The sequence below is a fragment of the Bidens hawaiensis genome, unplaced genomic scaffold, assembly GCF_021521415.1.
Source record: "Bidens hawaiensis isolate Kalapana, Puna unplaced genomic scaffold, B.hawaiensis_p1.1 tig00014824_1, whole genome shotgun sequence".
Lineage (NCBI taxonomy): Eukaryota > Viridiplantae > Streptophyta > Magnoliopsida > Asterales > Asteraceae > Bidens > Bidens hawaiensis.
Genome location: NW_027492307.1, coordinates 342018 through 367717, shown reverse-complemented (window position 1 = coordinate 367717; position 25700 = coordinate 342018). Strand labels below are relative to the sequence as shown.

The window sequence follows — 25700 nt, the reverse complement described above, 5'->3', positions numbered from 1 at the left end:
TCTGATTCTGACGACTCTTGCGACAAGCCTTCTGATTCAATGTTTGCTTGCACGGCTAAGATCATTGAGGTTAGTAATTCTATTTCTACTACTTCATTTGTTAAAGCATCATGTGTTGACTGTGAATCTAACAAATCTAAGTTAGAAGCATTGAAAAATCATAATGATAATCTTATAAGAGAAATTGCTTCTCTTAAGGATACTTATCGACAATCTCTTGAATCTCAAAGGAGATCTCGAGAAAAGATTGAAGCATTGTCAACAAGTAACCACGATCTCAAAGCCGAGTTATCTGTGAAAATGACCATTAATGACCAAAAGTTTCAGGAAATTTTGAAACATCGTTCTAAGATAACTGAGCTTGAGAATGAGGTTCTTGAGTTGAAAAACAAATTGGGGAAATTTAGAAATTCATCTTTTCTGTTGAATGAAATTATTGAAGTTTCTGGAAAACAAAAAGATTCTAAGAAGGGTATTGGTTTTGTTGAAATTCCACCACCTTTTCATAATGATTATAAAATTAATCCTTTTGCAAGAAAAGAAGAGGATTTGATTCAAAAAGAATCTGTTATTTCTGAAAAACCTAAATTGGTTAAACCTGAAATTGTCAAATCCCAAGTTGCTCCTCAAAAACCTCATGTGGAAAGTAAAAAGGTCTTTGTTGAAAATGTTGATAAAGTGATTATTGAGGATGTGTTTAAACCTGAGATTATACACAAGAATAAGAACATTCATAGTTCTAATCATATTCTTTGCGAACCTCAAGAGTTTGAGGAAGCTGTGTATGGTTCTTTCAAATCTCAAATGAACAAGGAAGAAACTGTGAAAATCAAACCAGTGAGGACAAAGAAGTCAGTTAAACGAAAGATTTCTGACGAGGACTTAATGCGTTTTATTAATCCTCCAAGTTCCAAGTCTTCATCGGCTAGAGTTTTTAAGTTAAAGGGAATGGATACAATGTTCACTGAAAAAGATATTCCAATAAGTATTATCAAACCTGAACTTATTGAGAGTGTTTTTGTCAATGAAACTTCAAAAATTCAAGAACTTGAACGTGTTTATGCTAAACAAAAAGATCAGTTCAATCTGATCCATTGACTAAGGCAAAACAATTTTTAAAACAAGCTACGAATATTAACTTTGTGAAGTCAACTGGGACAGATACACTAAAAAACTTTTCGAACTGTTCTAATTTAGATTTTTATTTAAAGAAGAAATATGAATTATCTGATGAGTTTGCTAAGAGCATGACGAAAAATGTGAGTCATCATCAACCATCTGCATCATTTATTCCAATTTCTTCTAAACATCATCATGTAGACATGCGAACTTGTTTTTTATGCGGTCAACAAGGTCATGTTGTGAGGAATTGTAGTCAGCAAAACTTTCAGAATCTTCATCCTTTTATCAAGGACAAATCTAAGCCAATTCCAGTGGTCAAGGAGATCCTGAAACGACCTGTGTCGTATGCTGATGATACTCATATTTTGTTCTCTGATGTGAATCCTCGGAAGGTTTTTCATATCAATGAGACACACGGTCAAGTGAAACCTAAATTCATTCCAACTGAACCTATATGTCAAAACAAGAATTCAAACATTGTTCAAGCAGCGTACTTAAGACGAAAGTCTAAGAAGCCGATAACTTATTCACAAGTGGCTGAACAACAATTGAAATCTCTTATAGTTAATGATCAAAGAGAACCAAAAGGTGCCCAAGACTGAGGCCTGGGCTGCCTTTTTGAACTAATCACTTTTATTTGTGTGTAGGGTTCATCCAAGACCATTTCTGGTGAAAACTGGATCATGGATAGCGGATGTTCTCGTCATATCACTGGGAATCTCAACCTATTAACCAACCTAAGAAATATTCAAGGGGGTTATGTAGCGTTTGCTGGGAATTCTGGGGGCATGATCACACAAGAGGGTGAAGTTTCAAATGGTCACATTACGTTTGAGAAAGTGAATTATTGTGATAAGGTTGATCATAACTTATTAAGTGTATCGCAGATTTGTGATAAAAAGTACACTACGATATTTACTGACAAAGAATGTCTTATCTTGAAACCGGGTTAAGTTATCCCCGAGGACATGGTTGTCATGTGATCGCCACGATCAAATGATATTTATGTCTTAAATATGAGCTCTAAGGTATCCACATCGATCGAAACATGTTTTGTCTCGAAAGCAATCGAGAAAGACTCGATTCTATGGCATCGTAGAATGGATCACATACATGTCAGAAGGATGAATTATTTAATGGCAAATGACTTAGTTGAGGGTGTCTCGTTAAAGAATTTTAAGTTATCTGATCACTGCGTTGCATGCAAAAAGGGCAAGCAGAAGAAGAAGACACATCCCTCTAAGTTATTGAATTCCATTGATACTCATCCTGAACGACTTCATATGGATTTGTTTGGTCCAGTGAATCGTGCGAGTATTTCTGGAGACTGGTATTGTCTTGTAGTGACAGATGATTATTCAAGATATTCTTGGGTGTTATTTATAAGTTCAAAAGATCAAACACCAGTTTTGGTACAAAACCTTATTACTAAGATCGAATCACTGTATAAACAAAAGGTGAGGAGAATCCGAAGTGATAATGGTACTGAATTTAAAAACACTATATTGGATTTCTTTTGTATTCAAAAGGGAATTCACCGAGAATATAGTACACCTTATGTACCTCAACAAAATGGTGTTGCTGAAAGGAAAAATAGAACTCTGATTGAAGCTGCACGTACAATGCTCGCTGATTCAAAGCTTCCTGTTCAATTTTGGAATAAGGCAGTGATACAGCTTGTTATACGCTTAATCGAGTTCTAACAGTGAAACGACTCAAGAAAACAAGCTACGAGATCTTAAATAATAGAAAACCTAATTTAAAGTACCTGGAACCATTTGGGTGTCCGTGTACAATGTTAAAGAAGGATTCGGGTAAATTTGAAGAAAAAGCTATCGAATGGTATTTCTTGGGATATGCATCTCCAAAGAAAAGGGTTTTTAATTTCACATCTGGTTGTGTTGAAGAATGGTACCATGTGGACTGTCAAAAGTACACAACTCCTCCTCAAGGGAAAGGTCCAGACTGGATGTTTGACTACGATAGTTTATTTAATTCTTTTACTTCTTCGACTGAACACATCGATGAAGAACTGGTTCGAGCATACTTTGAAGATCATTTGACCATTCCACGATCTTCAAGTTCTAATGAACCAGATGCTCCAACTGAAGAATCTCAAGTTGTTTCTCCAGTTGCTATTGATAATGTTTCTACTTCTTCTGATGATGATCAAGCTGAAATTCAAGTTATTGATCTTGACAGTGATAATGCTTCATCTCCCGAGTTGGGTGAACATTACACTAACTTATTTGATAATGTTGTTGTTCCTGAGAATCCCACTCTTCGGATTCATGGATATAATCCACAGGAAAATATCATTGGAGAACTTGATGTGGACGTTCGTACACGTCATCAAGTTGCTTCGTCAAGTGATAATAACATATTGTGTGCTTACACTAACTTACATTCTTCGGGAATTGTGAATATTGCTAAATTCAATTGCTTTCTATCTCAAGTTGAGCCAACGACAGCTCGTAAGGCACTTGAAGATCCTTCTTGGGTAGAAGCTATGCAAGAGGAATTACAGCAATTTGCACGTTTGGGTGTTTGGGATTTAATAAACAAATCTGCTAGAGTCAAGAAAGCCATTCCGACTAAGTGGGTATTTAAGTGTAAGAAGGACGATCGAGGGGTGATTGTCAGAAACAAAGCATGTCTAGTGGTGCAGGGTTTTCATCAGCAAGAGGGTATTGATTACACAGAGGTATATGCTCCGGTTGCAAGATTAGAGTCGATTCGAATCTTCCCGGCTTATGCAGCTTATAAGAATATCAAGGTCTATCAAATGGATGTTAAAAGTGCTTTTCTAAATGGTGAATTACACGAGGAAGTGTTTGTCCAACAACCACCTGGTTTTGAAGATCCTGATTATCCAGACCGTGTTTACCGATTAAACAAGGCTCTGTATGGTCTACATCAAGCCCCGAGAGCTTGGTATGGCACGCTCGCCGACCATCTGACTGATAATGGCTTCAAACGAGGAACTGTTGACTGCACTTTATTTCATAAAACTGTTGGTGATGATCTTCTTCTAGTCCAGATTTATGTTGATGATATTATTTTTGGGTCTACAAACGACACATTGTGTAAGGAGTTCGAGAAGTCAATGCAAACAAAGTTCGAAATAAGCTCGATGGGAGAGATGAATTTCTTTTTAGGGCTGCAGGTTCACCAGTCTGATAAGGGAATCTTCATTCATCAGACAAAATATGTGAACGATATCTTGGAATGGTTCAAGATTACTGCCGGAAAAATCCCTTCTACTCCTCTTCCAGTGGGTCACAATTTATCACCGAATGAATTGGAGGATACCGTTGATCCGACCCTTTATCGTGCTATGATTGGTTCTCTAATGTATTTAACTGCTTCTCGACCCGATATAATGTTTGCTATTTGTGTGTATGCTAGGTACCAAGCTAGTCCCCGAGTGACTCACCTGGCAGCGGTCAAGCGTATCTTGCAATATCTACGGGGAAATCCTGACATCGGGTTATGGTACCCCAAAGATAATATTTTCATCTTACCGCCTACTCAGACTCAGATTATGGAGGATGCAAGGTCAACTTCAAATCAACGACAGCGGGATGTCAATTCTTAGGAAGCCGACTTGTTTCCTGGCAATGTAAGAAGCAGACAACGGTCTCCACTTCAACCACCGAAGCTGAGTATGTTGCAGCCTCGAGTTTCTTACTACTCCCATCTTGATTGATAATTCTGCTGCTATTAGTATCACCAAGAATCCCGTACAACATTCTAAAACGAAACATATCGAAATTCGATATCATTTTATACGAGATTGCTATGAAAAGAAATTAATTGATCTTGAGAAAGTGCACACAGATTTTCAAAAAGCCGATCTATTTACCAAAGCGTTTGATAAAACACGTTTTAATTTTTTGCTTGGTTTAAATGGATTGAAGACCTTTGCTGAGATCCTAAAATTAGGATAATTATCTTTAAATTGCTTTATTGATTTAGCTTAATTTAGAAAAAAAATAAAAAATAAAAAAAATGTGATTTCTGTTCTTTAATGTTTTTCTTTTAAATATTTAGAAAAACCAAAAACATTTTAAAATTCTAGAAAAACCAAAAAGAATGTGATTTATGTTTTCAAAAAGATTGTTTATAACAAAATTGAAAACGACAAAAAATATTGTGTTTTTGAGTGTTTTGTACAGAGAAAAACCAAAAAGATTTTTGAAGACGTTTTTAGATTATTTTCTCGCTGAAAATTACGTCGGTTATTTAAGTTTGTGAAGTATGCTTGCATGTCTTGGTCCTATGATTCACTCGTGAATTGATGGTTAGCCATTTATTTATAAACTTAAGTTAACTGGGGCGATTAAATTTATCTTTTCTTTATTTTAAGCTCCTCAAAATTTTGAGTTTTTTGAAGCAAAAAGAGAACATGATAGTACATTGATTATCTTGACCCCAAATTCAGCAAAAAGTAAGCTTAAAAAACTGTGTGCTTAATTGCATTGGTGCATTGGTAGGTCTTAAAACAACCCAGTAGAGTAAAGTATGTGATATAAACATAAAGAAATGCCAAATTGAAAGGGGTGTTAATCTCTAGCAAAAGTCTCGGTGAGGATGGCAGAAATGTAATAACCAGTCATACTCAAGTCTTATATTTGTTGATTAGCCAAAAATCAAATAAAGCAAATAACAAGCGTTAAGATTCTGGGCACTGTGAGTCTTTATGCGGCTTAACCATCTGGGTATTCATAAGCATGAATATTTCACTCGCCTTCTAGAGCAAACCCAAAGTTATTAAACTTGATCACCGCTGTACTTCGTACAATTTAAATTACTGACTTGATCAAAATCCGCTGTTAGTCTTACAATTGTTCCTCCCTTGCGTGCGTCTTAATACCATTAAGAAACGGACCCCAGGGGATACAATATATGTAAGCCGACAGATGGACTCGTGCATACTCACTCACAGTATAGGAAACTTGATGCATTGCTCAAAATTTCTACAATTGGTATCAAAATTTTGATCAACAATATAATGGTTTAAGTCAAGTTGGGGTGATTTGGAAAAAATCAAATTAAGCTTGAACCGTGATTAGAGGCTGATAGTTTCTGATATTCTGTGCTTTAATTGAACTATTTAATCATATCACAAAAATACTTGAATGTGTGTTATTAGATTTATGTGGATAACAATACCAATGACCGACTTATCGTCAGTCATAATATCGTTGAAGTATAAAACTGTGATGGAAGAGCAATTTGGTCAATATGATTCTCTGCTCAAACTCAACAAAAATACAAAAATATGTACTGTTTTTGATAAAATCATTGAAAAACACAAAAAGATTGTCTATTTTTTAGCGGACCGGATATTTTTTTTTATAAATACATTCTTTAAATTCTTACAAAATACCAAAAATATTTTCGTCTTCTTTGTACAAAATACTTAAATAATTTTAAGTTATGTTTCGGAAATCTGAAACATTTTTAACGTATCTGGTTGTCGGGATAAAAGGGTTTCTCGATAATTTGTTTTATTTATTTATTTAATTCTTTAATTAATTCATTTAATTAATACATTTAATTATTTAATTTAAAATTAAATAAAAGAGTTTATTTCGTTAAAATCCAATTCGTTATTTATGGATAACGAACTAGGTGATTCTTTAGCGAACTAGCTTCTGGTTCGCTAACCTAATTCGCTTCCGCACTCTGTAACGAATCATCCCTTCGTTATGCATATTTAACGAATCATGACACGAATCATGTCTTGATTCGCTACATTTAATTTAACGAATCAAGTAGCGATTCGCCAACATAAGGTAACGAATTGAGTTAACGAATGGGCTAATTCGTTAACTTTAAATTACACGAATCGTCTGATTCGTACAAATTGTACCTAGGTTTATGTGCATTGTTATATAAGACAAGAAAACAAACAGTCTTCCACTGTTCGCCTTCTTCCTTCATCTTAAAGAAATCTTATTCAAATTTTCTCTGAAATCTCGACTTTCTTGTTTGGATATTTGAAAGATAAATTTGGGTAACTAAGGTATAGCCGATCCAGGCGATATACTTTTCGTCAAAAATGGCTAAGTGTTGATAGTTAAATTATAAACTTTTAAGAGTTTAAGGGTTTCCGAAGTTTTGAAACCTATTTGTGTGTAATTTATGTTAATAACTGTATGTTTTTGATGTCATTGTGATCGATATCATATTCCGATACCCTTGGTGGGCTTCAATCATATTTTGATTGTTGTTTGCCGGGTTAATTATTGTTTTGTGACATTGGTGTTTACTGTGGGTTCGTCTAACTTATGTACTTAGAGATTTTGAGTCTTAATCTCATTCATCTTCGATTACGATTGTGATTCCGAGTACAACGAGCTCATTAGCGTGATGATTCGACGATAATTATGGCCTAATTGTTCTTGGGTTCATTTTGTTGACTATCCGTGTTCATCCTAATTTTGACCTTGACTTTGTGAAGTCAAAGAACAAGTCTTATTTATGACCATTCGTTAGTCTTAGCGAATTGGAACTGTTTCGTGTCCAATTCGTTAAGATTTTACACAAACTAACTTAGCGAATAAGATGTTACACGAATCAAAATTGGATTCGCTTAAAATATAACGAACTAGTGTGTAGTTCGTCAAAGTTAAATAGTGATTCGCTATGCTTAGTTCGTTAAGGTATTTACTTGATAGCGAATTGCCTGATTCGTTATCTCATTGTAACGAATCAGTGTGATTCTCAACGAATGACATTTATTAAATAAATTAATTTTAAGATTAAATAAATTAATTTTAATATTCATTTAATTTAATTAAAGGATTTAAATCGTCTAATATGCGTAACTAGATTAATTACACATATCTTTTTATTATATATTGTGATATCTATTCTCATATTCGGTTTTATTTATACAGTAAAACATGGCTGATCAAAAACAACAAAATCAACCGCCACAGGAATAACCTCCACAAGGGCAACCACAATAACAAGATCAACAAGCTGAAGTGATCTTATTGCCGTTCGATAAGAAGCACAACATTTGTGCTTATGTTGATCAAGATGTGACTGATTTGAGAACGTTTGGAGCTATGTTGACTTTCTTACGACGTTCAAAGATACACTATGCAATCACTGCTAAACCTAAAGTGTATCTTAGTATAATCAGGCAGTTTTGGAACACGACGGAATATGTTGAGGAAAATAATTGGGTTCAAGCTACAATTAATCAGATCCCTATTACGATTGATGTTGAGGTCATTCGTCGGGTACTTCAATTTGACGATAATGATGATTACCCGAGTGAATTTGACAGGACATTGGTTAGGGGTTTATTCACACGGTTGAATTATGGGGGTGATATTCGTAAGTCTATGTTGAACAAGAATGGGTTGTGTCCACCATACAAATATCTGCTGTATGTTTTACTTCATTGTATGAGTGGACGTCGCAGTGGTTTTGATGAGTGTAGACTAAGTTTGCAATCAGCATTTGTTGCCCTAATCCTGAATAGGCCCTTCAACTATTCAGAACTCATCTTTGATCATCTGAAAGAGCAAGTTCAGCAAACTCTACCGTCAACGAAGTTGTTGATGTATCCTCGCTTTTTACAGCTAATTATTCTGGATTTGATATCGAATTTGGTGATTGATCGATCGTTGGTGAACGATGTTCTTGATATGGAACATATGAAAGCTGAAACGGTGCATCGTATGTTAATCTATAGAAAAGACAAGCCACATGATAAATGGATGATTGGTCATATAATCAATCCGGATTACGTATGTCCTCCTAATGATCGCTGGATCCATGATGATTCGGATTCCGAGCGTGAAGGGGGAGAAGGTGGGAACAATGATGGTGGAGATGATGATGGTGACAATGATGATGGTGATGGTGGAGCTGGTGAACGAGCTCTTATAGAACACAAGATGCAGTCGATGCTGCTCTAGCTGCCACTGTGAAAGCTCAGTTAGAAAGAAAACGAAAGGGGAAAGCTGTAGCTACTGGTGAACCATCAAAGAAGACCCGTGTGTCTGCTGGGGCTAGGTTAATTATTGGAACTCCACCACCACGTCAATCAACTACTCAAAGCTCGGCGGTGTCGCTAACTACTAGCACTTCGATGCTTACCTTGACGACGACGATGGTGTCACATGAGAGGCTCGGTCTAATCCCTCAAATGGCGTTGACCGAGATACTGAGGCCTCCTGTTGTGTTGTCTACAGTATCTTCCACCACATCAATGAGACCTCCTCCTCTGCCAACAACCACTCTTCCTCCACCTCCGCCTAGTGATGTCTCTTTTATGAGGATTACTCGACCTCAAGGACCTGTTCAACCAGTTCATCCATCTGTACACAATTTACCACCAGGTCGCCAAACTGAAATGCTGCTAAATCTGCTACATCTATATGAAAATCAAATGGCAGCTGAGCGTCAAACTCAAGAAAGACTCGTGGAGAATCAACGTCGAATGATGAGTTATATTTCTTTTTGTCAGAAGGAGACTAAGTCGTTACATACGATTGTTGAGTCTCAGGGGGTGAAATTAAAGGAACAAGAAGAGTTGATTTTATAATTAACTTGTAAAGATGATGCCCTCAAGAAAATTAAAAATGACGATGATGATCCTGACGAATCTGATGCAGGAGGTGAGCCTAAACAATCGCATGGTTCATCCTCTGGTGCAGGTGTTAGTGGCGCTGATGATTCGAACAAGCAGATAATTACCTATCAAGATCCAACAGCTGCCAAGCCAATAGAAATGATTGAGGCTAACACGGTGATATTTATGGATGGATCGGGGGTGGTTAGAAGTGTGGTGAACAGAGACGAGATAGAGGTCGGTGAGTTTATTGTTAGATCTTTGACACGGGAGCAGATTTCGATTCTGCTTGGGTTGAATGACGATCAGTTGACGGCTTTAGAGACTGAGCCCGATGTCAAAGTAATCAATGAAGAAGAAATGGAAGTTGATCAGTTATTTATGGATACGGATTTTATTTATGAGAACGAGGAGATTGAGATGGAGGATGTGACAGCTGAAGAGTACCCGGACTTGTATCAACACGCAAACGTTGATCAAGGTGCTCCGGTATTTCACGAAGATGTAATTAAAGAGACTGAGGATGAACTAGAAAAGGTTGTGCAGTGAACAGTTCCTTCACTCAAAGAAGTGACTGATGATGACATAGAAAGATGGTTTAAACGTCAGAAAGTGGGTAAGATTATCAGTGCTTATTGGTATGTAGATCAAGAAAGAAAAGATACCGCTGCTGCTTGGATTGAGGCGAATCAGGTGACTACCTTCAAAACTGTTTCTAAGGTACATGGTGATATTGTCTCCTGGCTCTATGATTCAGACCTTAAAGTATGTATAGTCAAGTGGGAAAATGGTGTCCAGTATTACGAGAGGATAATGGATGTTTTAACTCTACCCGCGTTGGGATGTACGTACCCTCGCGAGACGTCCATTTATCAATCGTGGGAGTCACCGAACGGCTGAGTGGTTTCATCAACACTTACTGTTCGAGGTCAATCATGGCTTCAAATTCTTCAAGCCCCAGGTTCCAAGACGTAAGCGCACTGACGAGATTGGTCCAAGGACCGGCTTGAAGAAACTTGTCTTGAAAGTGAAGCAGCCAAAGACAATGAAAAAGGTTCCTGTGAAGACAATGCCTCAAGATATTTATCTGTCTTTCAACCGTTGGTACTATGACAATCGTACTGGCGAGGCCGTTATTGTTTGTGGTCGAGGACTGCAGACCGAGCTCATCAAGATAATCGACCCGATGTGGTTGGTTAATTTATCAGAGACAGACAACGACGTGCTATACAAGAAGCAGATTTTGTTTGAACGCCAAGAAGATTACGACCTGGCTATGCAATTCCAACATGTCGTTCGTGTGTGTCACGAACATGGTATTCATAGTTGCAGAGACTGGCAATCCAAGCGCTTCAAATAAGTTAAAGACAAAGAGCTCAAGACGAGGGGGTGTCTGTTAGTTCACAGTTTTGCGTCTGGAGTCTTTGTATTTATCGTTAATGTTTATTTGATAATTAATGTAATATTTAATGTTTATATTTAACTAGTTCGTTAAGATTAAGTCTAGTTCGCTAGGGATGTTAGCGAACTAAGACTAGTTCGTTAAGATTAAGTCTAGTTTGCTAGGGATGTTAGCGAACTAAGACATTATAATATATTCCCTCCTGATTCGTTAGGGGATGTTAACGAATCAGGGGGTGGTTCGTTATGTTAAGTTATGTAACGAAGGGGAAGCTGGTTCGCTAGGGGATGTTAGCGAACCAGGTCGCCTTCTATATATAGTGAACAACTGTTCACTTGTAATAAAGTTTTTGAGAGAGTTTATGGAAGATATAAGTTTATTGAGAAAAATCTTGATTTATTACTCTCTCTCAAGCTCCATCCTAACAATATTGATAATATATACACATACATAACATTAAATCAAGGTTAATTATGAGCTAGATCTTTAATAGTGGTAATTGGATAATCTACAGATCTGAGATCTGTTTTATTGTTATCGACTGTTAATCCGAGAACAAACAACACTCAGCCCCTTTATGCCATTTCCAGTTAGTCTCCTCTAGGCATGCTATCTGAATCTTACGTTTTAAGCACATCTCCCAATTCTAGCAACTTACTATTTAGTGTTCCTACATTCCAAGAAGCCAAACGCTATATATGATCCATATCTTTACCCTTACCCTCACCCCTCGTTTCAGGACATGGTCTCAAGTAATAGTCATGGCTCTTACATTCTATGATTGCAACTAATCACACAAACACAAGCAATATAATAATAATAATAATAATAATAATAATAATAATAATAATAATAATAATAATAATAACATCTCGGGTCAAATTCCCGGTTTGGGTGACAAGCTTATCATAAACACGCTATATGTCTATATATATAAAGCCTAAGAATGTTTAGCTCACAAAGCCTTGTGGTTAAAGAGTTTAAATTTGCTTCATCCCCTTCGTTGATGCTCCGATATGACAACACAACGTCCATGATCCTTGATTTGGATTGAAAAACGATGCTAAGTTCTACGCGATCGGTTTACGGGAGAAGATTAAAGATTGTTTCGGGCCAGGTTTGGGTGTAATAGCGAACCGTAGAGGTGTTTCAGCTCGGGTTTGGAGCTATAACCGAGTGGTCTGCCAATGTTAGCTGGTGTATATATCGGTGGTGATGATGTTACGGTTGGGGTGGTGGTGATGGCGTCACGGTGGTGGTGGTGGTGTACCAACAGTTAACCGAGAGAGATGAGGGCAGTGAGAACTTGTGGCCTGTAGATGGTGGCGGAGAGGTGGAGGGGTGATGGTTTACGGTGGTGTTGTCAGAAGCCGAAGGAAGGGGGGCTGGGTCTTCTCATAACACAAAAGTATAAATAAAAACTAAAAAGGTAAAAAAATTAAAATGTTTTCCACGTAATTCTCGCTTGAAAAGAAAAAAAGCACCCCGAAAAAGACACAACGAGGAAAATAACAAAAAAACACAATGATAAATAAAATAAACTATAGCGCGAAGCAAAATATAACACAATGTTAAGTAATATAACACAATATTAAGAAAAGAAGACACAATGTTAATATAAAAAGACAATGATAAATAAAAAAACAAAATGATTTTTTTTTCTCATCATTGCGTCTTTTTATAAGAACGAAGAAAGACGTATTGAACATTTTTGGTTTTTTTATCTTTTTCATTTTTATTTTAAAAGTTATGATTTTTTTATTCTTTTTTTAATGGTTTCATTTTTATTTTTTAGTAAACTGCGGTTTTCGTTCATGTGGTTTGTTCATATCTGCGACTTTAGTCCAATAGTTTCAAATTTACGATTTTTGTCCATGTGGTTTCATTGAACTTGCAATTAAACCCGAATCCATCAACATGTTAAGTCTAGTTGTTAAACCCATCAGCTTGCCCCTCACGTGAGGGACAGTTTTGTCATTTTTCTTCCCAAATAAACCTCGGTCCTATTTCGCAAGCCCCCCTCACATGAGGGTTTGGGGTGTATTTGGGAAAAAAGACAAAACTGCCCCCCCCACGTGAAGTGCACGCTGATGGATTTAACGACTAGACTTAATGGAATTAGTGAAGTTTGATTTAATTGCAAGTGAAATGAAACCACATGGACGAAAATTGCAAATTTGAAACTATTGGACTAAAATCGTAGATTTGAACAAACCACATTAACGAAAACCGCAGTTCACTGTTATTTTTATTTTGACATAAATTATTCCCATTCTTCTCATTTTTACCCATAATTTAACCAAATAATAACTAAATGCATACCAACAAAAGAGTAAACAGGACCTATCTTTGGTGGGGCATTCGGATGACAAACGGTATTTTCAATATTTCGAAACGTAACTTTCAGTCATTTATCCTACAACATACAACATCAAATTATATATATAAAAAACATATTATTTTTTAACCTTTTATGTAACTAATCAAATACACTTTATTTTAAACAAACAATGTATCAATGTATATCTTTTTTAACAATAATGTACACACTCACAAATCATACACCATCTATGTAATACTTTCCACGTAATTTTATTGATACACCATCTATGCACACGCCCACACTCACAAATCATACACCATCTATGTACACACTCACACTCACAAATCATACACCATCTATGTATCAATGTAATACACCATCAACACCGAATGATGCTTTATTAATGGGTTCGTGGTCCCCTAATAATATCACAATGACCAACCGGTTGTTGCGTATATTCCATATGATTTCTGGATTGAAAATTAATGTTCATAAATCCCATATTTTGGGTTGGGGGTGTCCTCCTCAGAAGTGGTCTCCATGGCCGAGGTGTTGGGATGTAAGGTAGGCGATTAACCTTTCATTTACCTTGGTATAAAAATTGGCGCGAATATGAATAGATCGGCTCATTGGGGATCGGTCATAGATACGGTGAAAAGTAGACTTCTATCATGGAAGAAGAAGTTGTTATCTATGGGTGGGCGTCTGACGTTGATTAAATCGGTTCTAGCTAGCCTTCCGGTGAGGTAATGGAAGAAATCGAAAGATTGATGAAAAAATTCTTGTAGGTTGGGAATAAAGTTAGTAAAGGTATTCATTGGATCTCTTGGGAAATGGTTACGAGGCCCAAGAAATATGGTGGGTTGGGTATTTCTAAGCTGTGTGACGTTAACGTGGCTTTATTGGTCAAATGGGCTTGGAGATTCAAATCTATTTATGAAGGGTTGTGGAGAAAACTGGTGATTAGTATCCATGGAGGCCGGAGTAAGTGGTCTTTTTTACCGGTCAAGAGATCTTTGCCGGGTGCTTGGAAGGCAATTGTAAATTTATTGGAGAAGTTTCGTATTAATGGCCAGCCTATCTCTAGTTTGATTACTTGTAATCTAGATAATGGTGAACGAATCAGCTTCTGGAAGGACGTTTGGTTTGGCGAAACTCCCTTATTTATTAGATGGCCAGCTCTATTTTCTTTGGAAAAAGACAAGGATTGTTCAGTCAGCTCCCAGGTGGTGCACGATGGGATTCAATATCAGATGTCGGCTAGCTGGTCTTAGAATGTTCATACAGTTGAAGGTATTTCGGAGAAACAAGATGTATTGTATATGTTATCTCAGGTTCGGATAGTCGACAGCAAAGACAGGTGGATTTGGGATAAAAAACCTGCAGTGGAGTTCTCGGTGGCTGCGGTTAAAGACTCCATTCGACAGTACCCAGTCATTTGTTCCAGTCAAGTTTTTCGATGGTTTAATTGGGTCCTGATCAAGGTTAATACATTGGTGTGAAGAATAGATAAAGGTAGAGTCCCATCACGTGTCGAACTGATCTGGAGAAACGTCTTCCTGCCTAGCGCTATTTGTCCGATGTGTAATTCAGCTGACGAATCGATAAGTCATGTTTTTTTCAGCTGTTTCGTAGCCTCTGGGGTATGATCGCTGGTTTGGAGCTGGTGCAAGATGGGTGTTGCTTCTTTCGCTGACTATGATTCGGTTCTTAAATGGCCAAACTTGAGTTCCAGTTCTACGAAGGAAAAGAAGATCATCGATGGGATTTTATGGGCCACTAGCTGGGCTATCTGGAGAGAGCGGAACAAGGTGGTTTTTCAAAACGCTGAACTAAAGGTGCCGGAGGTGGTCTCTTTGGTTAAGTCTATGACTTTCATTTGGTTAAAGTATAGATCTAAGTACAATAGGATTGTGTGGAACGATTGGGTTAAAAACCCGTTGTATATGCTGTAATTTGTGGTGTGTGTGGTCCTTTTTATGAGGACTTTGCCTTTTTGTTTTGAATGAAGTTTAACTTTCAAAAAAATAATCTATGTAATACTTTCCATTCTTCAATTGTCACCTCATTAACTCTTCTAACATTCACTTTCACCATTCAACCTAAGTTGCATTTATCATTCTTTATACTTTTTTTTTAATACTAAGATAATATTTTAATTTACATTTACAAGCTTCCAATGTAGCAGGTAATGCATGAGCAAAATTGAATGGTACGCGATATGGACCCATTTCACCATGCAAAAGGAGTGGTGAATGGGGGTGTGGTGTCCCATTCTTACCATTTACACAATTCTATTGCCACCTAGGATCACACAACCCCCTCCATTCTACCATACCGCATGACCTAATGAGCAAGGGTTCGAGTCCCGCAAGCAACAAAGAAATGTAATTTAGAGTCGATTTATTGAGTGGAAGTTGGTGCTAAAAAATTCAATAATATTATTGAGCCGATTGACTTATCATCTACTATATTACTTTATTTGTCTTCAGATAACTAAAATATGTTGTTTCTTGTTAGGATTACTTGATGGAGTTGTTTTACAATATTGTGTTGAATCAATTAGCATGTATCTGAAACTTAACCATTATAAATTTTATAAATAATTAAAATGTGTCTTTTTAATGAACCAAAAAACTCTACATGTGACCAATTTAGATGTAGCCTCTAAATGAAATTATTAAGAGACTACTAAACAACCCTTAACTGGACTGGTTAAGCAAGTTTTATGGTTAGGCCGACACCTGAAGGTGTTTATGGTTTAGTTTTAATTGTTTCAGATCAAATCACGAGTCAAAACATTAGTAACAGTTTTTAACCTCATTATATTAAAATCATATCTTTTGGTTTAGTTATGGTTTTAACTTTTAAGGTTTGTATTTGTTGCGTTTAAATTAAAAGTACAAACATATAGCAATTTTAACGGGATTGTGAAGTCAAGATGCAAATTGGAAAAGTTGTCCTTCATGGCTTCATATAAAGAAAATACAAGACGTCCATCTTGAAAATGAAATTACATGTTACTGTTCAATTAAATAAAATTAGAAATTAAAATTACATGTTATTGTATATGGATTTTGCTAATAGGCTGTTGTGAAACAAGTATCATTTTATATTGTTGTCATACACCATTGTGAATGGTTAGGTTCAATTTAAAATTAACGATTTCTATAAATCATAGCCTCATAGGCAATTCGTTAGTTCCGGTTAGAAATATTTTAATTCGTTATAGAAGTAAAAGAAAAAAAATCATAAAACCCCTCCAAATCATAAATGCTTAAATTGCATGTTTGAAGTCGATAGCTATTAATTAAAAACTAGTTGCTTTGTGTTGCAATAGATAATTAAAAACTGTTTTAATGAACGCAAGTTACCATATTAAAAGTTGGGTTACCTTATTAAAAGCTTATGAGTTTGTTTGTATAACTTGAGAGTTATGAATAATGAAAGTGGATGATTACCATATTAAAAATTTGTAAGATTGATTGTGTAACTTAATGAAAGTCGGGGGTTGGCTGTTGTAAATTTGGATAGGGGAAGTTGATTGTTTAACACGACAAACAAATATATGTTTTTTGAACAGACAACGAATCTTTAAAATGAGTATTTATTAAATTCACCAATGTGAATAAGATTCAAGATATAATTGAATTTATTAACTAAAACTATTTGAACCCGCTCACATTCGAAGTTGTAGGTTAACTGAATTAACCGAATTATACATGTTATAAAAGTCTACAAACTGAGAGATTTTTTTTATTTTTTAGTTAAAGAAACATAGATATTACATCAATATAGCAGGTAGGCGAGCAATAAACTGAGAGATCGTTTATAAATTTGATTTTAGCTTATAGTGACTGAAATGACTCGTGTTCCCCCCAACTCTTTAGTTATAAGATGAGTCAATATAATATAAGAAATAATATTTTACCAAGAAAATACATTTTTGTTTTATATACATAACACAGTTACATCAAAGAGCCTAATTTTAATTACATCAGATGTTACATCAGGAGGAGCCAATTTTTTCTTTCTATTTCAACAAATGTCACATAGAAAGGAGCCTTTTCATGACGTTTCCATTTCTGCCTCCCAATTACAAACGCATATTTGACTCAAATATTTAGACTAAATTACAAAATAATATTCAATTTTCAATAAGTTTTCTAGTATTTTTTTCTAACTACATATGCACTTTAAATTTCACTATTGTTTCATTGTTTCGATATTTTGTTATCACTGTTAAAATTTTAAATTAAATATACATGAAACTTTTTACTATATTGTACGGCATTTGTTTGGATCAAATGCAAATGACATTTATAGTAAGAAGTGTTTAAATAAGTAGAGTAATTATCGTTAAACACAGTGATTTTTGAACTAAGATAATTATTATTACATTATTTTATTTTTTATAATTTAATTACTCTAATTATTTGTATGTTAAGTACGTTAATTGTATTTGTACTAGATCTCACCATTTACACTATAACAAGTGTATATGTATATAGTCGTAAAAAAGTATACATGAAGCTTACTGTTTAGTTATTAGGTTTTCTTAATTAATTTAGGTGAAACAATTATTACTTGTTTATAACATAATGAAATTTTCCCTTTAGAATTATCATTTACTTCATAACAAAATTGGAAAAAAAATCATCAATTAATATATTTTCATTTAAATCAATGATTTTTAAAAAAGAAAGCAAATGTCATAAGCGAATGGAACCACCCGACACCCGAGTGATGCTTATAATTGGAAAAGGTGTAAGCGACTTTAGTGAACACCGAAAAACCTTATTATGAATTAAAATGTGTCAATGGAAGATTCGTAGCACCTGTGTCAATGTTTTGTTAACCAATGAAATTAAATAAACCACGTATCTTTGACATTTTTTATCATACAAAAACCATTTATTTATGTATAATAAGTTATATACAATATAGCAAAAGTAAAAATAAGAAAAGGAAAACTAACATATCATTATATTATACAGTATAATAAAAAGTGTATATCGTATAACGTCTAATAGTAACTAGCATTCTACCAATCCCATATTAGTTGAGGGCCACCATTCTCCGCCACCTGATCGGAGATATAATCCATAAAACCATCAGTGTCCGCCACTTCCCACGACGGATACACCCATTGGTCCACCGAGTCAACCAACACCAACTCATTTGATGACTCGGGTGAGTCCAAACACCCTTCTAAGCTTGGCAACTCGATGATCTCACCAAGTTCCTCCACTTGACTAGATTCGGTCACTGGTGGTTGTACTGGTGGTGACATGGTGGCGCCTTTTGCTGCGGCTTCTTGAACGTGACGTGGAGAAAGAGATACGGGACGGGGTAAGGAGTCTTTGAGTTCGGGGAAATTAAGAACCGCGGAAGTACCTATTTAAGAATAATCACCATAAATTACATGTAACGTTAATAAAAACAGAAAAAATGAGTCAAAAATAACGAACAAAGTAAAAAATAAAAGTGTAAAAATAATTTTCTTGGTTATGACATGTAGAAGAGGTACATAATTATAAAATAATGTTTTATAACTTACTACAAAAGCAATTAATTAGTTATTAATGAGAGTTAATAAATATGATAGTAATATTCCTTCTTAGAAAATAATGTTTTAACAAAATTAAGCTTGCTATTGAAAAAGAATAAAAGTTAAATATGTGTTTACAAAACGTTAACATCAATTGAATTGTTTAAATCAAAGTAATCAAGTTAGTTTGAAATCCAAATGGCTCGGTTTGTCAAGCTTGAGCCGTTGACGAACTGTTTTAAGTTTTGTTATTTATTTTGATTTTGAAATATGTAGTTATTTGTATATATTATTATGCATGATGAATAAATAATAATCTTCAACCCGTTAAGCCATATTGTCAAACCGATAAAATTGGTTGGTTTAGTCGACCTCACAATACAACTGGTTTGGTATATCGTTCTGAACCATAATTAGCGCAGTTTGATCTTAATATTTTTTTCGTCAAAAAACAAAGTAAAACCACAGTTAGTGGTTTGACCTTAATATTTTTTTCGTCTAAAAATTTAGTAAATTAACAAATCTACACTTGTGAGTTGTAACCCAATGTTGAATGATCATAATTCAAGTATTCAACATTAAGTCATTACCTTTAATCGATAGCGCGGCTACATCATGAGCTTTGGCGGCCATCTCGGCGGTTGAAAATGTCCCGAGCCAAATGCGGGTTTTCTTTCGTGGTTGTCGGATTTCCGACACCCATTTCCCCCAACTCCGCATTCGAACTCCCCGAAAAACCGGGTGTTTATAGCTCACATCTTTCCGATTTCTTTTCTTACTCTTTGAGTTCTCCGGCACTGATTGGTCACTGGGTTTTTGAGGGATGCTAGCCATTGGTGAATTGTTTGATACATAAATTTCATCATAAGGGAACAAAACGTTTAAATAAGAAGATGATAACTAGGTCTATTATTATTATTATTATTATTATTATTATTATTATTATTATTATTATTATATAAAATGGTTAACACGTGTCATAAGTGTTGTGGGACATGCATATAATGGAGTGGAGTGAATAATTCAAACATAGATATGATATTTTTAGATTTGTTAATTCAAAACAAATACCCGTTGGGGCAACCGACAACAGTCGTTCATACTTTTCTTTCTTTTGCCCGTTACGCCGTTGATTCTTTCAACCGTTGTTTGTAAAATGTTAAATTCACTTTAATGGTTTAATTTAAAATCTTCTTAAACCATGTATTAGTTTAAGGAAATGAATAAAGTTAAAGTCTTCGTACTCAAGAAGTTTTACGAACACATTTATAAAATTTGCATCGGCAAAATCCCTCCCTCTTTCTTTTACACTTTCATAGAATTCGTGCCACATATTTTCTCTACAAATATTTAGTCATTAGTCACCATTCTCCTTCATGATGGTGCAAAATCAAACCCTTAAAAATCAGTGGTTGCCTGAATACAAATGGCCTAGTATGTAACACCCGTAAAATCCAATATGCTAGCACATGTGTATCGTTATGTTTGTGTTAACGGGAATTGACACACAACCATGGCCTAACTATACGTTGAGTCCCCACGAAAAATAAACCCATTGGTTATAGCTCGTGATTGATCGTAACAAGGGCTCACTAGACTAGTACCATTTAAACATCATACAACTATGGGTATTGGACCATCTTCAATGCAAAATATGTCAATGCATGACTCATAATCTACCGAGTACTGACTACTATACTCATTCTTTTTTTTTGTTACTCATTTTCTCTCTCATTCCCTCTCACAACATCGTAAATGCATGCACTTAGCTAATAATTTTTCATTTTTGTACCCACTCTCTCTTGTTTCTTTCCTCCAACTCATCATCTATGTCACAAATGCAATCTAAATGAAATTGGGTTTGGTATCGGTCCTAGACATGATGTATACCTTCATATTAAAGATATATGTAGTAGATGACAATTCGCCTTTACACTGCCCATATCAATTAAACCCAATTGCTGTATACCTAACCTAGACATAACTTAGCCGAATCTTTGATTATATAATAACATCAATATGTAAAAGAGTACAACAAAATTCTCCTTGATAAAATTTTCATCTAAAATGTTTGATTGTTGACGTGCTCTACTGTTCACAAATCCCGCATGGGTACCTCTTTACCTCTCGTTAGAAACCATTCAAAGAACAAGCACACACAACAATGTTATATTTGATTGGTGTGATTCGTTTAATCTTAATCACGCTTAAGAGAGTGATGCTTTCTTCTATTTAGATTAATGGTTTAGGTTGATGTGGAGCAAAAGCAGCCAAGTTTTAATGTACATAAATATAATTATAATAATAATAAATACTAAATTGTGAAGAGACACAAGTGTAGTCTTGTTGAGAGTAATTATACGGAAACAAAGGGTGCAATGTACTAAAGCTTTGCAACTAACCATGCTGAAGAAACCTTGCAATTGGATTAACATTAACTAAATTAACGTACGATAACGAAAAAAGATTATTTTAATCAATAATACTAAGATACTAACAAAGATTTAACCTGTTTACGATCATACGTGTCATGAACATATAACCTAGAAGGGGAAAGTGAATATATATGGGCTCTTAAGCATGTAACATTCGATGTGAAACCACTCAAAACTATGTCGTTTTGATTGGGACAATTTCATATATACTCTTACAAATATTAAAAATAGCATATATACCCATGCAAAACTAAAAATATCATATATGTCCTTACAATGTTATTAATATATCATATATACCCTATTCATTAAAAAACTAAAAAATGACCATATTACTCTAGTTTGATTATGTGCGATAAAATGTTTACAATGTAGACTATTCAATGCGATAAACCTTTGAATGGTTTGTAATTTTGAAGAAGTGACGAATGACGATTTGGTTGTTAATGGTAAGAAACGTTGATTATAATTAAAATAATAACATAGGGTATAAACACATTATGTAATGGAAATGGGTAGATTGGTCTATTCGTTAAAAATGGGCATATGCGAAAGTTAAATTTTTTGAAAAATAACGGTAAAATGATCATATATTAAATTATTAATGAATAGCGGTATACATGATACTCTAATTGTTTTAAAAGGACATATATGATATTTTAGTTACTTTGTAAGGGCATATATGATATTGTAAGTTTTGCTTGGATATATATATATATATATATATATATATAATGTTTGCAAGGGTATATATGAAATTATTCCTTGATTAAGGTGTTGTTTGTTTTTCTGGAAATAGTATTCGCAACCTCTTCTGTCTGCGCCGTGCAGAACACGCGCATACATTGCCATCTGCAGACTGTTTGTTTTCTCGAAGACATTTCATTAAAATAATTAGTTTTGTTTTATCGCAAACTGCAGACATTTTACCTTTTAAAAAACAAACAACACCTAAAATCTCTTAATTCAATTAAAATCGTTTCTATATCCGTATTTGATATACAAAAATCATTGTCCTGCAATCTCACCCATTGTCATCATTTTTGTTTTCAAGTGTGGGTAAGAATATTATTCTTTCTATGGATCTCCATTTTAAAGATGCTAAAATAATTAGTTTTATAAATCAACGAAAACATATGTATGTTGTTGGCTTGTAGCCTTTTCAAATCTTGATTAAGTGGCAGAGTGTGTATCACTGCAGATGAGTTTCAATTGACATTTCAATGTTTTGGTTTTGAAGATCTTCATTTACGTGAAATTTGATGTTTATTAGGGTTGTAGGCGGAAAGATGAGATAATGAAGGAAAATAGTTATCAAAACAAATATTCTATTAGTTTTAATCAAAACAACGTAGTTTTGATTGACTTCACATCTAACTTTACATATAGAGCCCCATATTCATTTTCCATAAACTCAAATTTAAATAACCATGTAGACATGATTAGGGATGTCCAAAATACCCAAACCCGATTAACCCGACCCGAACCCGAATAAGCCGATTAGTGTGCGATACTTAACTTTAAATACAATGATGAAAAGGTGAAATAAGCACTATAAAAACAATATTGTAAGCTTTATAAATGAGTTAATTATTCTGATTGTTCATGAAACGTTCGGTGGAAAGTGTATTTATGTTGTGTTCATTAAATTAAACAAACGAACATGAACACATGTTTCACTCGTTCATCTATGTTCGCGAACGTTCGTTTATGATAGTTCGTTTAAGTCTGTTTACGTTCATTCATGTTCGTTTACATATTAATAGAAAATTGATATACATCTATTTATACATCTCGAGTCCCTTGTAAAGTTATGTTTATTTAATGTTTTGAGTTCGGTTTAGTTCGTGTTTGGTTTATCTTTTATTATTTAAGGTCTTGAGTCAAGTATTTTATGTTTTTCATGTTTTAAATCGTTTGGTGTCTTTCACGTTAAATTTAATTCTTTCTATCATTTCATAAGAAGTTTAAGTTCGTTTGGTGTCTTTCACGTTAAAGTTCGTTTGGTGTTTCTAGTTTACTTGTTTATTTATTTTCTTAGTTTAATATTAGTTTAAAAACCCCATTAAAACATTAATAATAAATAGTCGTGTCGTAAGTCGAGTCTGATTAGTTAATTTACGTAATCTATAGAGTCTTGTGAGTTCGATATTCCGGACTTACTTAGCTTTAATACAATTGACCGGTTCACTTGCCGGTGTTTTGTTTAGTTGAGTCTCAGGTCTAGTTTTTATTACTTGTTTAATTTAGTTAATATTTAATTGACTGTTTTGAGCATATCAAGTTTTTGGCGTCGTTGCCGGGGACTCTTAGCAATTGCGTTATTAGCCTTACTTGGACTTATCGGCTACATACGTGCTATTTGTTTATTTTTGTTTGAGTCGTAGGAGTCTAATTTAATTTTTAGTTTATTTTTGTTTATTTTTAAGTATTCGAGTCTACTCACTTGGTCTGTAGCGTTTTTCAGGTTTATGCCACATCTTCGTTCGCAAGGACCACCGCTGGAGAATCTGGAATTTTCCCCGTTGAAGACTGAGGCTAGTTCGTCAGTAGAAAAACAACCGTCAGAACCCGCATCTACACCAAATTCGTCACCACCCAGTTCACCACCCGAAAGTCCTAGACGTCAAGATCAAATGGCCGACAATGGGACAATTGCAGCTCAAGCCTTCGATGGCTTAACCGGAAACCAATCATGCATCGTCGTTCCCGAGATCGACAATCCCAACTCGTGGCAGATTCCGTCATATGTCATGAACAATATCGTCCAAACTAATCAGTTCACAGGGCGTGATGACGAGAATGCAGCGGCTCACATTAACCGACTTTACCGCGTTGTTAAAACTTTTAATTTACAAGTTGCTACCGAAGATGCTATTTTTTTACACCTGTTTCCGTTTTCAGTTGCAGGTAAAGCAGCTACTTGGCTTGATACTCAGCCACCTGGCACGTTCACCACTTGGGAAGCACTACGTTCTGAATTTATCAAGAGATACTTCCCACCGGCTAAAGCGGCTATTCTTCGCGATCAGATTCACTCGTTTCACATGGAGCCGAGGGAGCAATATTGTCATGCTTGGGAGCGTTTTCAGAACATGCTAGCTCGTTGCTCACATAATGGCCTCACAGCATGGGCTCTGGTGGAGAAATTTTACAACGGGCTGAACTACGAAACCTAAGTTCGGTTTGACACGGCCGTGGGAGGAAGTTTACTGGCGAGGAAAAATGTCACCGAGTGTAACGAGATGTTTGAGAGCTTTGCTCAATCCGATTATGCCAAAGTGCCACATCGCGGGGATTCCACTCCCGTTAGCAGTACATCCTCATCCGCTCGAGGTGTACACCAGGTTAATCTGGATACTAGTGTGGCAACTGATTTGGAATCACTAACTAGAGAGGTTAAGGAGCTGAAAGCCAAGGTGGACAGGTGTGAGTTTTGTAGAGGTGGACATGGTACGTTGGAGTGCCCGATGATGAATTAACAGGTCGATTTTGTCGCTGGTCAAAATAGGTTTCCCAATAATTACAGCAACAATAATCAGAGTTGGAACACCTACAAAAACCGGAATCAGAATAATTCCAACTGGCGTCCGTCAGGCGCACCACCCGGATTTCAAAGTTCTTACGCTCCAACACAAGGTCAGTATTTTAATAATAATAACACCGATGGTGCTAATGTTCAAAATAATGTGCAGGATTCGAACGGTGGAATCGGGCGTTTGGAAGAGATGATGAAGCAAATCCTGGAGAGAGATCAAGTTACACAGAAAAAGTTTGCCGAACACGATTTGCTCTTCAAGAATCAACAATCTTTTATTCTCGATATTCAAAGAACTGTTGGTGATATTGCTCGTCGTTTAGAAGAAAGGCCTCCAGGTCAGTTTTCGGGTATTTCTCAAACTAATCCGGCTGCTCAATTGAAAGCCATCTCCACTCGTAGTGGTAGGGTTTTTGGTCCGAAGGTAGTTAGTAGAGAAATTGGGAAAAATGGGGACGATGAATTGGTAGATGAGGAGGAAGAGATAGAGGCTCCGGGTAAGTCACAAAGTAAAACACCAATTATTAAGCCACTAGTTGAAAAGAAGCCGGCTGGAGTTCGGCCACCACCACACATCATTAACCCTGCCTACGTCCCGTATCCCGCCAGTCTAAAACATCAACAGTATACGAAATTTACGGGCATTTTCTCAATATATTTAGCCAATTGAATGTCAACCTCCCGTTCGTTGAAGTCCTCAAGCATATGCCTAAATACGCCAAATTTTTGA

General features: G+C 35.5%; 1 protein-coding gene across 1 annotated transcript; it reads right to left on the bottom strand.

Moving 5' to 3' along the window:
* Positions 1-18455: 18455 nt before the first annotated feature.
* On the bottom strand, positions 18456-19828 carry LOC143547731 (dehydration-responsive element-binding protein 3-like). Its single transcript, XM_077039086.1, has 2 exons — positions 19588-19828; positions 18456-18843 (listed from the first exon to the last, which is right to left on the bottom strand). The coding sequence occupies exons 1-2, from the start codon at positions 19715-19717 to the stop codon at positions 18491-18493; spliced, it is 483 nt and encodes a 160-aa protein (XP_076895201.1). The 5' UTR covers positions 19718-19828; the 3' UTR covers positions 18456-18490.
* Positions 19829-25700: the final 5872 nt, after the last annotated feature.

Bases quoted from the DNA above. Each gene is read 5' to 3' on its own strand.
- LOC143547731 (XM_077039086.1), bottom strand. From the start codon at position 19,717: ATGCGGAGTTGGGGGAAATGGGTGTCGGAAATCCGACAACCACGAAAG. The intron at 18,844-19,587 runs GTAATGACTTAA...ATTCTTAAATAG, and splicing joins AGCCGCGCTATCGATTAAAG to GTACTTCCGCGGTTCTTAAT.